The sequence below is a fragment of the Panthera uncia genome, chromosome E3 (assembly GCF_023721935.1).
Source record: "Panthera uncia isolate 11264 chromosome E3, Puncia_PCG_1.0, whole genome shotgun sequence".
Lineage (NCBI taxonomy): Eukaryota > Metazoa > Chordata > Mammalia > Carnivora > Felidae > Panthera > Panthera uncia.
The window spans coordinates 28,736,530-28,754,400 of record NC_064815.1 but is presented as its reverse complement, the minus strand read 5'-3'; the positions used below and the strand labels follow the sequence as shown (position 1 = coordinate 28,754,400).

The window sequence follows — 17,871 nt, the reverse complement described above, 5'->3', positions numbered from 1 at the left end:
AACAACTTTAAGAGAAAGTAATGGCCTGAATCCTTTCAACACTACAAAGCTTCATTCTATTTTAAATACTAAACAAAAGTTTTACATTTACCTAGAATTATTTGAAACCACCTTTCCTTATAGTTTAAGTGCAGATGATTATCCTGGGTCCAAGGTCCAACAGGTGCTAGAACTCCATATAGTTTTGGATTTCTTGGCAGTGCCAAGAAAGTTTCCAGGAATGAAAGCACACATTCCTAGCCTTGGCAATGAGCAACCTATCAGACACTGTAACAATGTTTGGTCCACACTGGCTTCAGTTGACAGGGGATCTGGGGACCATGCCCGAGAATCCAAGCAACTTTTGGACCTTACACGTGCGAGGGAGTAGTACCTGGGAGACTGAAGTAAATGAAATCAGGATCCATTTTTGCTTGGTTCACAGAGGTCCATGTTCTTGTTTCAAAGAATGGAAACACAATCCTCCCTATAGCCACAGTACCAAGATGACTATTACATAACTCTCAATCGGAATCTGAAAATGGGCCTCTCTTCTGGTATTTTCCTATGGTGGGGGGCAGGAAGGGTATCATGGCAAGTACAAGGTAACATGTACTTAGGCTTCGTTCCACTAACTCTTTAAAGTCCCTCATGTTTGGGTCTTTGAAACAACTATACATGTGTTGAATCTTTATTATATACTTACAATGAACTCAGTCCTATGCTGGACACACAGATGTGTCCAACACGTGTTGCCCTTGAAAACAGATGATCTAATAGGGAGACCGATTAGGTATCAAAAAAACACCAAGGCAATTCAGATTGACATGTGAAAATAAGAAATGCAGACATCTTTAATATTATTTGAATATCACTTAGAAATATACAACTTTATCACAGATAAATGGTATATAATAAGGAAACAGTGATGATTAACTTACTGGGTTTAAAATAGCTGTCAACAGATATATACTTTGAAGGCTAGAGAGCACACTAGACTGTTTGGTTAAGTGTTCTTACCTGCCTACTTATTGTTTTTGAAAAGGTGTATCATGGAGTAAAATTCAAGCAATGAATTTACAGGAAAGAATTTCTCATGGGCTGAGTCACATTTGTTTAGAAAGTCTTCAGTACTCAATAGGTTACAGGAACTTTACTAGATCAAAGTAAATTGCTGATTTCATACAGCAAGTGACATTCTCTTTTGAGTTGCTAGTTCTTTCTAAATGCTACCCTTACATTGTATCTGGAATAATTCTAGTTGAATTTCCCTCACCCAGACCCTGTGAGATGGATCATTCTGTTTTGCATTAAAACTGCAGCCCTTGCAATCTGAGAAATATTGTTCAAAAACCTAAAATAATTTAAAAACAGTTCAAGTTTGGGGCACCCGAGTGGCTCAGTTAAGCATCTGACTCTTGATTCGGTTCAGGTCATGATCTCACAGTTCAGGAGATGGAGCCCCGACAGAGCCTACTTGGGATTCTCTCTTTTCCTCTCTCTCTGCCCCTCTTCTTGTGTATGTGTGCGCGCACACACACACACTCTCTCTCTCTCTCAAAATAAATATTTAAAAAACAAATAGTTCAGGGGCGACTGGGTGGCTCAGTCTGTTGAGCGTCTGACTTAGTCTCAGGTCATGATCTCATGGTTCATGGGTTCGATCCCCGCATCAGCTTAGAGCCTGCAGCCTGTTTTGGATTCTCTGTCTCCCTCTCTCTCTCCCGCTCTCTCTCTCTGCCCCTCCCCTGCTTGTGGTCTGTCTCTCTCTCTCTCTCTCAAAATAAAATGTTAAAAAAAAATTAAAAAACAAATAGTTCAAATTCATTACATGTAGTTCTCAGATAACAGTGAGGGGAATCAAAACTTCTAATTTTTTCATTTTGTTTCTCATCTACTTCTCTCTTAAACCCAACTTTCCAAGACTTCTTAAAACTTGCCTTAAAAACTCCTCTTGATGGGGTACCTGGGTGGCTCAGTTGGTTAAGCATCCGACTTTGGCTCAGGTCATGGTTTCACGGTTCGTGAGTTCGAGCCCCACATCAGGCTCTGTGCTGACAGATCAGAGCCTGGAGCCTGCTTCAGATTCTGTGTCTCCCTCTCTCTCTGCCCCTCTTCCGTTTGTACTCTCTCTCTCAAAAATAAATAAACGTTAAAAAAAAAATTAAAAAAAAACCCTCCTCTTGAACTTAATCCACACATGCATTTATTTTTTTCCTTTCTTCCAATACCAAGACAAAACAAAGTCCAAAGAATTGAACTGGTAAAGGCAGGACCTCGCTGGGAGAGAGGGTGGGGAAGGAACAAGGAAACAGAATTGATGATACTGGGCAAACCAAGGTAGAGATGAAATGCTGGAGAGACTAAAACCTTGGTGCTGTTGACCTGTCATAAGCTATAAACTCTAGAAAAGCACAGACTTTTTTTCTTCATTGTGGGTCCTAGTGGTAACCACAGTGCTTGGCACAACTGTGGTGCCTAAGAAAACAGGTGAAGAGTGAATGTAGGTAATAAGCTTGGCACATACATAACAGATGCTCAAAACATTGTAGCTATTATTACCAGTGCTATCTCAGTCCCACTGGCCCCCAAAGTGAGGATTTTAGCTACAACTGCGTGATAAGCATAGGTCTTCAGTATTTATTCAAAAATTGTTTTGAGTTCTTACTATGCACCAGCACAAGAGATTAAAAAATTAAAAAAAAAAAAACCCAAAACCCTCAAGAAGTATATAGCTGACAGAAAAATTTGTACCAATAATTTCAACACTATTCTTTTATCAAATATTTACTTAGCTCTGCCTATGTGTCAGTCACTCTACTAGATACTGGAGATAAGCAGTAAACAAAATAGATGAAAATCAATGCTCTTATAGTGATAATACTCCAGTAAATATATGCTACTGCTACTAACAACACTGTTCTAAAAGCTTTCTGTGTTACAATGTTCAGTCTGCACAATAAGCACATGAGGTAGGTACTGTTATCATCCTTATTTACAGATGAGAAAATTGAAGCACGAGGTCAAATGGAGTAACATGACATTGAGTACATATAAAAATCTGGGATAAGGCAAATGGATGCGTTAGCTGAATATCAAGCTGTCTTCTCAAAGAGTGCAACAATTGGACTGCATGTCCTAATAGAACAATGTCTTGCATGTTTAAAGTGTGTTTAGGGGAGCCTGGGAGGCTCAGTCCCTTAAGCATCTGACTTCGGCTCAGGTCATGATACTTGAGATTTGTGGGTTTGAGCCCCCATCGGACTCTGTGGTGACAGCTCAGAGCCTGGAGCCTGCTTGGGATTCTGTGTCTCCCTCTCTCTCTGCACTCTCCCTGGCTCATGGTCTGTCTCTGTCTCTGTCTCTGTCTCTCTCAGAAATAAACATTTAAAAAATTTTTTTAAGTGTCTTTACACATTTAGAAATATATTCTACTGTCAGACACAGTCGGTGTCCTGTACCTTAAGCTTCTTCAAATATAAGATGAAGCCCATGATAAAATATACCATTTGGTCAATTAAATCCATTAATATTAAAGAAAACATAGATACAGATAGATAGATATACAGGAGTGCCTGGCTGGCTTAGTCAGTAAAACATGCAAGATATATATATACATATAGCACAGTGCTTAAGTAAAAGGAATTATCATTGTGATTTTCCTGATTTTCTTTTCTCTGTAGTCAGAAACAGACTGTTCTACTAGCTTAGGTCTCAGACGTGTGTACCTGGTAAGAATATGAAGGTGAGCAGGGTTGTGTCCTGCACACCTCTTGCCTCCTGCACACAGGCAGGGGCTTCCCTCCTAACTCAGGATGGAGCTGTTCCATCCTCAAGTCCAAAGAGACACACTTTCGGTGACTAGTCAGACTTGTCATCTGAGATGTGACCACCAACTCCAACCTTTTTCATGTTTGTTATTCTGACAATGTGTTTCTAATCATCTGAACTTTTATCCCTACTTACTTTTGACAGGTTATTACCACTTTTGCACCTTTTCTCGTCCTTATTACAGCTTTCATGCCTTTCAAGGCTACAGCTGCACCTTGAAAGGGATCAGCTGCTTGCAACATCAGGCATAAGATGCTTAAAGATAGTTGTAAGAACTGGAATTTGGGGTTCTCAGTTTTGCTGAATTCTTTTTCTGTTGCCCTCATGTCTCAGGTTAGTAAACGTTAAAAATATACTCCCATAAGTAGTAATTAAAAGAAAAACGATGAGACTTTAAATTAGGTTTACCTATGAAAGGCTAATTTCCAAAACAGAGGTAGAAAATGGCACATTTTAGCTTAGTTTTCAAAAACTTTTCACCCATGAAAATGGTATGTCAATTTCTGTTTTAAGCTTAAAATTATAAAAGTAATCTACTCATGTAAAGAAAATATAAACACTCTAGAAGGTAGAGTGTAAGTGATAAGTAAAAATTTCCCTCCCCCTGCCCTAGAGTTTAACCTCAACTATACTTGGGTATTTTTGGTGAAGAAATTGCTATGGCTTAAGGACTTTTTAATCTCTAATCCCCATATAAATAAAAAGGGTAAGCAACAAATCTGAGGGTATCTTCACCCACAGGCTGTTCTACTTAAAGCATATGTAGCTCTCCAAGGCTGTGAGCAATCAGATCTCTGAGGGGTGCTCATTTGTTTTGCTCCCTGGATTGGGAACACGTTCTGGTAATATTTTTAATTTACTTTTGAAAGAGGAACCAGAAACTCTTTATCTCATTTACACAAGTCTCACCTTTATCCACAAAGATTTGAGACAGCTCTTAAAACCAGAACCCAGTCCCTAAAATAATAAACCTGAAAAACAGACTCAAGTTTTGGAAAACATAAATAGAAATATAAAATCAAGGCTGAGGAAAATAAGAACAAAAGTACACAGGCTTGAAGAGCCACAGAGATGTAATTATTCTGTACACATCTATAAGTACAAAGTTAATTGGGGAAATTATACCCAATAGTGGAAGACATGAAATCTCAGGTCTCGTCCTGGCCAATGTCCATAAGCTACTATACATTATAGCTATACTGGTCTTACTAAAGGCAAAAAGCAAAAACCCTGTATAGGTTATAAAAAAGGAAGTGGCTTTAAAAGACCTACTTAATTGGTTAGGGTTAAGGAAGGTACATTCTCAAACAATCAGATTAAGCATAATTTGGGGCATGTTCTTCTGGAGGGCATTTTGCAATGTGTAGCAAATATGCTTTAAAATGTACCTAACCTTTGACCCACAACTCCCTTCTGGACATTCAGCTTAAGGAAAACATCACGGATTTGTGCAAAGCTTTACCTACAATGATACTTGCTACAGTGCTTTAACAGCAAAGTGCTGGCAACAATCTTATGTCCAGTAAAAGGGGACTGGATCGATAAATTGTTGAAGAATGGAGTACTGTGGAGTCATCAAACTGGTGAGGCATAGAATACTGACACCAAGATGGACTGGAAAATATTGAAAAGAGTGACAGTGAGAGTCGACAATGTTATCTCTGCGTTGTGGGATCCCAGGTGACTTTTACTTCCAGTGCGAATCCTCACAGAAATCTTGGAAATTTTCTAGTATCTGAAAAATGCAGCTTTAAGAAGCCTCTGAAATTAAAGCCAACACATACACATAAATAAATAAAATATGAATGTGGGAAATGCTGAGAAGTATGATTTGGGGGACTTGTTCTCACGCATGAACAAACCAGGTGGAGGAAAAAGACTCAAAAGTGTCATTTCCTTTAGAAAGTCCTAGTCTTCAAACCTCTTACTGTAACTCACTGAAATTCTTTTTTAAAAACTAGTCTAGGGACGCGTGGGTGGCTCAGTCAGTTGAGCATTTGACTCTTGATTTCAACTCAGGTCACGATCCCAGGGTCGTGGGATGGAGACCCACATGGGGCTATGAGCTGAGCATGGAGCCTGCTTAAGATTCTCTCTCCCTCCCTCTGCCCCTCTCCCCTGCTTGCATGCTCTCTAAAATAAAAAAATAAAAAGTAAAAACTAGTCTATTGCACCTATAATAGTAAAGTAGGTACATTTTCAAGAAAAGTTACACAAAAAGAAAAGTTATTCTCGTTAACACTCATAATAACAGGGCACCTGGGTGGCTCAGTCAGCTAAGCATCTGACTTTGGCTCAGGTCATCATCTCATGGTTCCTAGGTTCGGGCCCTGCGTCAGGCACTGTGATGACAGCCTAGAGCTTGCTTTGGATTCTGTGTCTCCCTCTCCCTCTCTGCACCTCCCCTGCTCATGCTCCGTTTCTCTCTCAAAAATAAATAGAAAACATTAAAAATTAAAAGAAAAACCCTCAAATTAGCATGAAAAGTCAATTAATCATAACTCTGCACCCCCTCTTCCAGCATTCGGAAAGTTGGTTAAAACATGGCTCACCTATGCCCTCAAAACCCCTTATGAAATAAAACTTTTTGATGTGCGCAACTATGATAGTTTTATAGCCTAATAAATTTATGTTTTACTCTACTCAATACCACAGTTGTATGGCCCTCTCTCAGACCCACATTCCCTAGGTCCTCGGTTCTACTTTCTGACATTAAAAATCTCCCAGGGAGTCAGGCTTCTGCTTCGGCTGCAGACATCCAACCCGCAAACTTGGAGCAAATGGTTTTGTTTTGAATTTTAACATTTTATTTGCATACACCCATCAGGGTGGCCAAAATTAAAGGCAAAGAAAATATCAATTGTTGCCAAGGATGAGCTACTGGAACTCTGGTACAACCACTTCGGAAAACTGCTTGGTGGTTTCTACCAACGCTAAATATTCAAATACTTTATAACTCAGCAATTCTACTCCCATGTATATATCCAAGAGAAATGAGGGCCTATGCCCATTAGACATGTATTAGAATGTTCATAGCAGCACTATTCATAATACCCTGGAGTAGTTGGAAAACAATCCAAATGTCCCTCAGGAGAATAGATAAATCTTGATACATTCACACAGTGCAATACTACACAGTAAAAAGAATGAACTAACTACAATTACTCCGCCATGGGCATATCTTACAAACACACTGGGTGAAAGAAGACAAAATGGGCCAAACTATGGGGCGCCTGGGTGGCGCAGTCGGTTAAGCGTCCGACTTCAGCCAGGTCACGATCTCGCGGTCCGTGAGTTCGAGCCCCGCGACAGGCTCTGGGCTGATGGCTCGGAGCCTGGAGCCTGTTTCCGATTCTGTGTCTCCCTCTCTCTCTGCCCCTCCCCCGTTCATGCTCTGTCTCTCTCTGTCCCAAAAATAAATAAAAAACGTTGAAAAAAAAAAAATTAAAAAAAAAAAAAATGGGCCAAACTAATCAGTGCTGTTAGAAGTTAAGGAAGTTATCTTGGAGGGAGCACAGAGGAAAGGGGGCATGAAAGGGCCTTCAAGGGGGGCTGGGCATGGTCTGCATCTTGATCTGGGTGCTAGTTATACTCATGTGTTCACTTCGTGATGGTTTTATTAGCTATATACACCAAAGCACACCTTTCGACACATGTATTACAGTTCAATATAAAGTTTAGGAAATAAAAAATATACTTGCAAATGTCAACAGGTAAGTTAAATCAATGTTTATACAACTTTTACAATAATTTTTGCTTTTAAATTACAGAATAAATAGCCGTGTGGACTGGTGATAAAACCAAAAATCCAATTTGTTGACATTTCATGCACATTAGGTTTCCCCTGCAGGCCTGCCTGTGGCTCATTACAACAGAAGTGCCAAGCAAGAATTAATGCCCAATACTGGCATAATGTCACAAATTTTAATTCAAAAGCAACCTGAAACTTGTGAATGGCGTCCCCTGGCCAAGCTTCATAATAAAGGACACTGCTCTGTCTACATAGCAATAATGTTAATATAGTTCTAATATATAGAACTAATAATCTAGTTCTAAAACCTCCTTCCAATCAGGAAAAATGTTATGACAAAAAAAGACAACCATGGTTTGGCTTTGTATTTTCACTTCACTGGACAAAAAGCTACAATACCAGGCTGTTCAGTTTAATACTGACACCTGGCAACGCTTTCGGCTGCTACCTGGCACCTGATTCTTACTGCCTACTTTTATAGTCATCATGGAGCCAAGAGCAAGCTGTCTGGGCTTCTGCAAATCCCATTTTACCTTCAGCATACCTGAAGAAAGCATTACAGGAACAGATGAAGATATCAAATAGTGTATACAGGTAACTACAGCAATAAACACATGAGCTAGACCCATACACCACAGGCCACTCTGGAAGCCAACCAGGCAGGGACTTTCACTTACACGTCCCAATTAAACCCAAGTCCAGAAAATAAAAAACCATTAAACAGACAAAACCTAATATATACACCTGATAAAAGAACCTCATTTTCTTACTGAACAAATTTTTATTCAAAACAGAGATGATGAGCGGCACCTGGGTGGCTCAGTCAATTAAGCATCTGACTTGGGCTCAGGGCATGATCTCAAGGTTTGTGGGTTCGAGCCCCACATCGGGCTCTGTGCTGCCAGCTCAGAGCCTGGAGCCTGCTTCGGATTCTGTGTCTCCCTTTCCCTCTACCCCTCCCCAACTCACGTTCTGTCTCTCTCTGTCTCTCAAAAATAAATAAAAAAATTTTTTTTAAAAACAAAGATGATGAACAAAATGGCAGAAAACTTTGGTGACATCTTAGGTCACCAAATTATGAAAAGGCATTTGATTTGTGCATTTGTTGGCCACTAGAAACTAAACCACTATACCCAAAGGAGAGGAATGGAGGCTGGCAGGGTAAATGGCATGTGGATGCTGGTCACCCCTAGACTGTCAGCCTCAGTTTCTTAACAGTAAACAAAATCCATATCCACCTCGAAGGCTGATGTATACTTAGAATGAAACAAATGCTTTATGGAAAGTGTCAAGGGGGGTGGGGGGCCGAGTATAGGTGTTCACTAAGTAAATCAAATAAATGTTCACATAATCAACAAACCCTCATGCCTACTACATGACAAGAAGTGTTCAGAATATAACAAAGCCAAGCTCTTTCCTTTGGGAGCTCACATTTTAGTTAGAGGGGGATGAGAGATAAACGAATAAAATAAATATGTTGTGCAGAATATCCTAAGGTAGTGAGCACTTCATGGGAAAGGTAAAGTTAGGTGGGATTGGGAGATGGATGGTGTTGTCTACAATTTTAAAGAGTGGTTTGAGCAGGCCTCTCTGAGACCGGGACATTTAAACAAAGACTTATGTGTCCCTTCCCTCCCGCCCTCTTTTTAAGTAACATTTCCCCCCTTCACTGCTGCTTAGCAAGATTAATGCAGGTATGACAGCCCTGGATGACATCACACCCACCCCCCCTCAACTTCCTCCGCTTTAACAGTTCTAACTTCTAGGAAGGTTGTGGTTACTATTAAAGGTTTTTTTTGAAATGTATTTCTTCCTCGTACCACTAAAGCATGTACTCATCAGAAAATCACACAAAATCACAAGCAAGCACTGAGGGCAAATTATGGGCATACTATGCGGAGAAGGGGAGGGATCTTTGGGAACTCTAATTAGCAACAGTAACCTTGCTTGACATTTTGGGGCTTATTATCATACCATTTGTTTGTGAAGTCGTAAAACACACACCCTCCTGGGATTCAGCATAGGTCTGGAATAATCTTTTGTCTAAGTATACATTTTAGAAAACCCAGCGAATATGTAAATAAATACTGAAAGATACTTAATACTGCATACAGAGAGTCACACTACTTTATAATCCCCCACTTTCTCTAAAGATTTTATTCCTTTATTCCAAAGCTGGAGAAATTTGAGTATTTAAAAAAAAAAATCTAAAATCCATACTAGCTGCAAGCCATTAAATCTCATTTGCAGGTGGCTTTTGTAACTGCACCTGGTTAGGTTATCTTTCCATTAAACACTGTAGATTGTTAGGTAACATAAAGGAAATCTCTTAAAAAAACAAACAAAACAAAACAAAACAAAAAACTAGAATCATCAACACTGCCAGATTTTTACCATATTAAGCTTAAATTGTTTTCAGTTTTGGTCATCAGGGGTGGCGTGGGGAAGAACTCAATGAGGAGGTGGGGCAGGATTGCAGGCTTTCAACCAAACCTGCAAATGTAAAATTTCACTATGCATTTCCACCATAGCCCAAGCATGAGCCAGCAGCATTCCCCTCCTAGACTATATATAAACTTGCTGTCTGGAGCTGTAAATTCTTTTACCACCATTCAACATAAAAAACACGACACGAAAACATGAACGGAAAAATGGGTATTAAAGTCAATCAACAGGGGCACCTGGGTGGCTCAGTCAGTTGGGCATCCAGCTTCAGTTCAGGGCACGATCTCACGCTTGGTGGGTTCGAGCCCCGCATCGGGCTCGGTGCTGGCAGCTCCGAGCCTGGAGCCTGCTTCATATTCTGTGTCTCCCTCTCTCTCTGCCCCTCCCCAACTCGCATTCTGTCTCTGTCTCTTGAAAATAAATAAATGTTAAAAAAAAAAAAAATTTAAAAGAAAGTCAATCAACAAACATTTGTGAGCTTTTAACATGTGTTAAGACACTTGGGAATGGAAGGCCATAAGTAACTGGTCTCTGATGTTCAGGGTATTACAACTTTTCAAAGTATGAGAATGGTTTACACTGCCTCATGTCTACAAATATGTTGCACCCAAACAATGAAATCCAAACTTCTTGCATCCTGCCCCAGTTCTCTGGGGTTGGCATTTGTGACACTACAACTCACTTGAGTACAGCCCCTCCACTGAGTCATTGCTAAAAGTGAAAGGAAAAAGTGGGAGAAAAAACAGAGTTACTTCGGAGCATCTGATTGCCTGTCTCAAACTGATCTCTCATCCCAGATCGGAAAGATCTATGTGCCTGTCTTCCTGGAGGCAGGAAGATAGGAACCTGGGTGTTCACGGTGTTTTCGTGCCCCAGTGGACACTCAGACTGCCTGATATCTGCAATGATCCGCATTCCTCAATTGCACTGGGTTTTTCCTTAACTGACGCTCGCAGGAGTGGCTCCAATCCCGCGGGTCTTAGAGTAAGAATGTGTTATTTACACACCGTCAACACCCCACACTGCCAGCCCACCACCTTCAGGATCACTTAAATATTAACAATCTCAATACAAATGTAAAACTGTAACATTCACATTTCTGCGATTTCTAAAAATTGCCTTGTGTCAAGGAAACAGTTACTAGTCAGACCAAAAATGCTGTGTCCACTGCGTCTAGCATAACTTTCTAGAAAATAGAATTCACGTTACCTATTTGTGTAGTCAGAAGAAGGGAATCAATTATTTTGAACTCAAAAGACAGATGACGACTATATTTTCACACTCTTCTTTTTTCCTTTCCTATAAAAGTCAATGAACTCCTCTGATTTCAAGAATTCACTCAGACCTTTCAACCCTAGAGACTAAATTTTAGGGCTAAAAAAAAAAAAAAAAAAAAAAAAAAAAAAAAAAAAAGTCTATAAAAGTGACCAAAAGGTGGGCCTTAAAAATGGCTAGAAATGAATTTAGAGAACTTGAATTTTGAATTAAAACAAAAGTTGTTTTGTAGTCTATTAATAGCAGATGATTAAGCACGTATCTTATTTCAACTGGAATTCATTTACAAGCACTTAAACGTACTAAACTGGCCACTAATCCCAAATCTGTGTCTGCTTCTGGAAAAAAACGCTTTCATAATAAAGACAAGTTAAGAGCGTGACCGTCAACGCATTCCTTCAGGTAAGGTCCATTTTCATTAGAACCTCGGGGGCGGCCGGGGGGAGGGGTCCTGGGACCCCGGTCGCCTCCCGGGACAATCGCCCAGCGGAATGCGGCGCCGCGCGAGGCAGCGTTCCCCGAGCCCGCGGCGCCCCCCGGACGCACCTGGCGCGGCCCGAGCACAGCGCGCCGCTCGCCCACGTCCTCGCAGGCAGGAAAGTGGCGCTGCTCCCGGGCCCCCGAGAGCCCCGGCGCAGCGGCCCCCCCAGGGACGGGACACTCTCCCCTCACCCCCACGTCTGGCTGCGAAACGTGTGGCTAGCAGGGCGTCACAGCGCCGGGAGGGGGAGGGTGTTCCCGCGTCAAGTCCCCTCCTCGCCCCGACCTTTCCCCGGGCGACGACCGCGAGCCGCCGCGGGGCCTCCCCGCTTCCCCGGCCTCGAGCTCCCAGCCCGTGCCTTCCCGGGCCCCGGGCCTCCCGCCCTCGAACGGCGAGGCCCCGGGACCGTCCTGGACCCGCTTACCCGGTAGGTGTTCTCCGTGAGCCGGTTCACCTCCTCCGGCCCCCGCGACATGGCTGCAGCCGCCCGGCGGGGCGACGCGGGACGACGCGGAGGGGCCTCGTGGCCGCCCGACCCTGGGCGGCGGGAGCGCCGGTGCGGCTGAGGGGCCCTCGAAGGTCGGCCGCTGCCACAGCCGTCGGTCCCGCAGTGCCGGCGCGCTCCTCCGCCGCCAAAATGTCAAAAGTTGTAGCGCCGCCGCCGCCGCCCGTGAAGAACTGAGGAGACGCGGCCTGACGCGGCGGGGCGAGGCGAGGCGAGCGGGCCGGGTGGCCCCACCTGAGGCGGGAGGGGTGGGCGGGGCCGGAGTGGGCGGGGCGGCTCCACCTGAGGCGGACGAGTGGAGGGACGGGGAGGAGGCGGGCCGAGCCGGGGGGGGCGGGGCAGCGTGGCCTGGGTGGGCGGGGCGGAGGCGAGCTGGGCTGAGAGGGCGGGGCGGCCCCACCTGAGGCGCCGGAGGCGGGGCGGCCACCCTTTGCCTCGTTGCTGCCCGCGGAGAGCTCCTGACTCGCGGCCGCCCGGATCCCGCGAGGCATCGGTACCTCGCGATGCTGTTCTACTTGGACAGAGCCCGCAGGGGGGACGGTGAGGCCCCAAGACCCACGCTTTCCGCGGGCGCCCCTCCGTGCTGTCTCTTGGGGACTGCGGGAAGGGGGACCCACGTCCCCCAGTTGTATTGATTTCGCTGTTTGACCCCCTTCCTGCGCACCCCTCTCGCTGACCCTAAAGACCTGAGGGATCCCAAGGCAGGGGCTCTCATAGATGGAGGAAGGAGGCTGCCACCTGCAGTTTTGGAAGCTCCTGTTGGATTAGAAACTTAATGAATGCCAAAATATGGTCGCAGAAACGGCAGTACATTTTTAAACTTTACATCAAGAACGACCTTTAATGTTACGTAGCCGTGCTATTCAGGAGATCGTTACTGGATTTAGAGAGCCACGGTGAGCTGAGGTGTTGTGGAGGTAACTCTTCCTTTCAACACTTACAGGGAGCAGGTGTGTGGCTCCTGATGCTCCCTGTCCTCTTCTCCACCCCAGCTCCAGCCCAGACCCTGAGGATCCAGAACAGTCTTCTTCAGACAGGAGCCACGGCTTAATATCTGAGACATCCTCCCAACAAGGAGGTCTTATTCTGGTTTTCAAAAGCTTCCATTTGGGTGCAATTGCATCTTTTATGAGCTGTTAGGATATGAGGCTTCTAAACTGCTCTTGTGATAAAGTTCAATTGGCAATGTACACAAAGAAGGCACTGTGTGTCCCAGATGAGAACACCAAGAGAATGAAATGTGGCTGGACTTAGAACAGAGACAACCACTTGGACTCTGGGACAATGTTACCGGGTTTTACAAGTTATAAAACATCATGCTTGGGAACCAAAAGATTATGTGTTCTCAGGTGTTGGGGGAAATAACACATCAGCCCTAGGTTTCAGGCAGTGGAAGTGACTGCCTCCTTCCTTAAGAGATCTCTAGCATTTGGTTCATAAGATTTGCCAATTGGGTTTCATTTGCCATATTGAGGTGAACTCATGACCTTATAATTACCATCGTTATGTATTAGGCTCCTCACGTATGTCTGCTGGTTTTCATTTAAACTTGAAAATCCCTGACTTAACTTTGCAGGTCTCCTTTTGTCTTAGAACTAACCTCTGTGCTTTCTGATGAATGGGGTCATTTCACTCTCTGCTGCAGGGCAGTCAGTCAACCGAGGAGTTGGAAAAGAGAGCAGAGGCTTAACCTTTAACACCCCACAGCTCAGCAGTGTAGCTCAGAGTCAGAAAAGACAGAGATTAACAAACCACCTTAAAACTGGCAAGCATCTCAGATGGCCTGATTTGATTGCCAAGGTTGATATTTGATCAAAGGACCAGGTTCATGACTGTATGCAAATCTACAAACAGATATTCTGTTATATTTAACTCTCCTTTATGGAAATAATTTCCTGGTTGGGACCATCCTGCTCCTTTAGAAGTCTTCTTGGTCTGTACAGACATTAAGAATAGTGCCATTCAGCTCTCAGCTTAGTAGCTGGCATATAGATGCCTGGTAGTTGTTTGTTGAACAAGAGTATGAGTATTGATTATCTGCTCCATGCCAGGCGCTCTGCTGGGAGGGGTGGGTGCAGGAATGCAAAATGAACTGCCCTTGACCGAAGCCCTTAATGCATACGCGAGAAGTAGAATTCAAGGAGGACCCTAATGGAAGGTGTAGTCGAGGTACAGTCAAAGGTGCTGTCGGTGTGAAAAGGTGGGAGACCTCTCAAAAAGCGAGTTGTATTAGGCTCTTCAAGTGCGTTTGTTGGTTTCATGCAAACTTGAAACTGAACTTGAAGTTGTACTAAGACTTCCTGACGCTCTGGGCAAGGAAAGTGAAACCCATAGAAAGGAATGACTCAGGAGAAGGTGAGGAGAAGCCATTTGGCCCAACAGTTTTCCATCTGCTGGGAAAGCCCTGCAGCGGCCCTCCCCCAACCCAGAACACGAGTGGCCTGAAGAAGGGTGGGCCCTGAACAGGTCCCAATGGGCAGGCACCCAAGGTTTCCTCTTTTAACTTTTGCTTGAGTTTAAACAAGTAAAAATCCTGTTTATGTTTGAACAAAGTTTGTAAGAGGCAATCGCAGATGCCAACATCACAAAGACTTTGAAAGCCACACTCCTAACAGGCTCTTGTTTTGAGGTTTTACCTTCTTCGGAACTTGCTGACAAGGGGCTCTCAGCCTTGCCGGATGCTTCAGGATGCACACGAGAATTCCACTCTGCTTTGCGACACAAGAGGTCTCTGTCGATATGATAGTAGTTTGGGGCAAATTCCCATATGAAATGCCAAGAGGGAGGATGGGGCTTTAAGTATTCCCATTCTGAAAAGGCAATGTGAGTTGGAGACTCGTTGGCTGTTCTGTAACTTTCTCCCCGTCCAAGGTGCATTGCCTTCTCCAGGGCACCAAGTTCACTTCTGTTATGGAGTTTCTCACAAGCTGTTCCTTCAGCCCAGAATGTGCTTCCCCCACTCACACAGCATTTTCCCATAATTTGGATTTTACCCTAGATGCAGCCTCAGAGAGGCCTTCCTTAACCCCTCCACCTGCAGACGTTATTTTAGACCCTCTCTATCATGGCATGTTCTTTTCTTTAAAAAAAATTTTTTTTAAATGTTTGTTTATTTTTGACAGAGAGAGAGAGACAGAGCATGAGCAGGGGAGGGGCAGAGGGAGAGGGAGACACAGAATCCGAAGCAGGGTCCAGGCTCCAAGCTGTCAGCACAGAGCGCAATGTGGGGCTTGAACTCACAAACCACGAGATCATGACCTGAGCCCAAGTCGGATGCTCAACTGACTGAGCCACCCAGGCACCCCTTGGCATGTTCTTTTCTAATAGTGCTTATCGCTTGCTATGGTAGGTTGGAGAATGACTCCCCAAGGCTGTCCAAGTCCAAGCTTTGGAAACTGTGAATGTTAACTCACATGGCAAAGAGACTCTGCAAATGAGATCAAAGATTTTGAGAGGAGGGGATAATCTGGGATTATCTGGATGGACTGGATGTAGTCACAAAGGTCCATATAAGAGGGACATGGGAGAAGTCAGGGGAGGAGGAGAGGTGATACAGAGGCAGAGCCTGTCATGATGCATTTTGAAGACCAAGGAAGGGGCCACAAGCCAAGGAATAACAAGGAGGTCACTAGGAGCTGGCAAAGCAAGTATACAGACCCTCCCATCGGAGCCTCCAGAAGAAACTACCTCTGCAGACACCTTGATCTCAGCCCTGTGAAACTCATCTCGCACTTCTGCCCCAGAACTGTAAAAGAATAAACGCATGTTGTTTTGAGCCACTAAATGTGTAGTAATTTGTTGGAAACTAATGCACTAGCTAAACTTTTCCTTGTTCATTTCTCTATTGATTGTCTCTTTCCACTCCATTCTCCCATTAGAATGCAAATATCACGAGGGCAGGGCTGACTCCTGTCTGGTTCTCTGCAGGTGGCTCAGCGCCTGGCACACAGTAGGTGCTCAAGAACTGTTCTAAGAAGATACATTTATGAGGTAGTCAAAAGGCTCTTTATTTCACAAAAAGCAACTATGTCAGGGGTTTGCTTTTCCAGCTTTCAAAAAACGATAAAATAGACTGCGAAACACCTGAAGTCTGAAGTCCTTGGTGAGAATATACAGATATTAGATTCAATTCACCAAATACCAAAAGGTAACAAAGCATTGGCATAAACAAATTTTGAGAAAAATTCCTGAACTTTTTACAATGTGCAGTGCATGGCAGACACACTGTTGTATGGACAATCTGAGAACATTAGCACTCAAGAAAAGTTAAATACTCATTCTATTTATGAAAACACTAGGGACACCTGGGTGGCTCCGTTGGTTAAGCCTCCGACTTTGGTTCAGGTCATAATTTCTCAGTTTGTGTGTTTGAGCCCTGTGTCAGGCTCTGTGCTGACAGCTCAGAGCCTGGTGCCTGCTTCGGATTCTGTGTCTCCTTCTCTCTCTGCCCCTCCCCTGCTCACACTCTGTCTCTCAAAAATAAATAAACGTTAAAAAAAAACACACTAAATAATGGCTCTAAAGTATAGTGGCTTATTAACCTTTCATGTAAGTCCTTCTAAGAATAAGAGTTAAATGCAAAATACATTAATATATTTTAAATGCTATATGACCATGAAGCTTTCAATGATTCCATAAAATACATGTGAAAGCCAATTTTGTCACTTCAATGGCATTTGAACCACTTCTGCTTTTCAACTTTGCTCAATTTTTTCAACTTTGTTCAAATTTAAGAAAGCTCAAATCTTAATCCATCTTCTCTACTGTTCCTGAATTACTAACTTTGATATTTTGCACATCTTTATCTTACTATGTTGCATTCTGGATAATTTTTCCAGAATCATCCTCTGCATCACTCATTCTTTCTTTGGCTGTGTCAAATTCCTGTGTAATTAATCTGCCCATTGAGTTTTAAATTTCAATATTTTTTTATTTCTATAATTCTACTTGGTTCTTTTTCAACTATCACTTTCTGTTAAAAAAAAAACAGCTTTATTGGGCTATAATTCACATACCATACAATGTATCTATTTAAAGTGTACAATTTAATGGTCTTTAGGTTATTCGTGAAGTTGGGCATTCAATTTTAGAACATTTTCATCACCCCAAAAGCAATCCTGTAATGATTAGCTGTTAGTCTTCATCTTCCTTCAACCCTGTCTCCTAGTCCTATACAACCACTAGATCCACTTTCTGTCTCTGTAGATTTGTCTACTCTGAACATTTCATACAAATGGGATCATAGAATGTGTGGTCTTTTGTGATTGGTTTCTTTCATTTAGTATAGTGCTTTCAAGGTTCATCCATGTTGTAGTATGTATCAGGACTGAGTTCCTTTTAGTTACTGGATAATATTCCAATATTTCATCATATACCACTTTTGCTTATCCATTCATCCATCAGTGGACATCTGGATTATTTCTACTTTTTGGTTTTTGTGACGAATACTGCTGTGAACATTTGTACGTAAGTTTCTATGTTTCTTAGGTACACATCTGAGAGTGCGTTTGCAGGGTGCTTCCATGCTGAACAGTTTTGAGAACGGCCAAATGGTTTTTCAAAGTGGCTGCATCATTTTACATTTCCACCAGCAATGTATGAGGG

General features: G+C 43.1%; 1 protein-coding gene and 1 long non-coding RNA gene across 4 annotated transcripts in view; one reads left to right on the top strand and one right to left on the bottom strand.

Annotated features, from left to right (window-relative positions):
- The window catches only part of BAIAP2L1 (BAR/IMD domain containing adaptor protein 2 like 1), a 92,319-nt gene extending 79,824 nt beyond the window's left edge, over positions 1-12,495 (bottom strand). Inside the window, exon 1 of one of the 2 annotated variants that reach the window (XM_049638900.1) lies at positions 12,187-12,495. In XM_049638900.1, the coding sequence (XP_049494857.1) occupies positions 12,187-12,237 (51 nt within the window). In that variant the 5' untranslated portion in view covers positions 12,238-12,495. The remainder of the gene's footprint in view (positions 1-12,186) is intronic. The other variant, XM_049638901.1, reaches the window with a different exon arrangement.
- Positions 12,496-12,590: 95 nt separating this feature from the next.
- LOC125928277 (uncharacterized) lies at positions 12,591-16,041 on the top strand. 2 transcript variants are annotated; one of them, XR_007459614.1, is made up of 4 exons: positions 12,591-12,807; positions 12,952-13,163; positions 13,260-14,994; positions 15,617-16,041. It is a non-coding gene; the product is annotated as an uncharacterized LOC125928277 (long non-coding RNA). The 2 variants fall into 2 exon arrangements; XR_007459613.1 differs by having other exon boundaries at positions 12,591-13,163.
- The last annotated feature ends 1,830 nt before the right edge of the window (positions 16,042-17,871 follow it).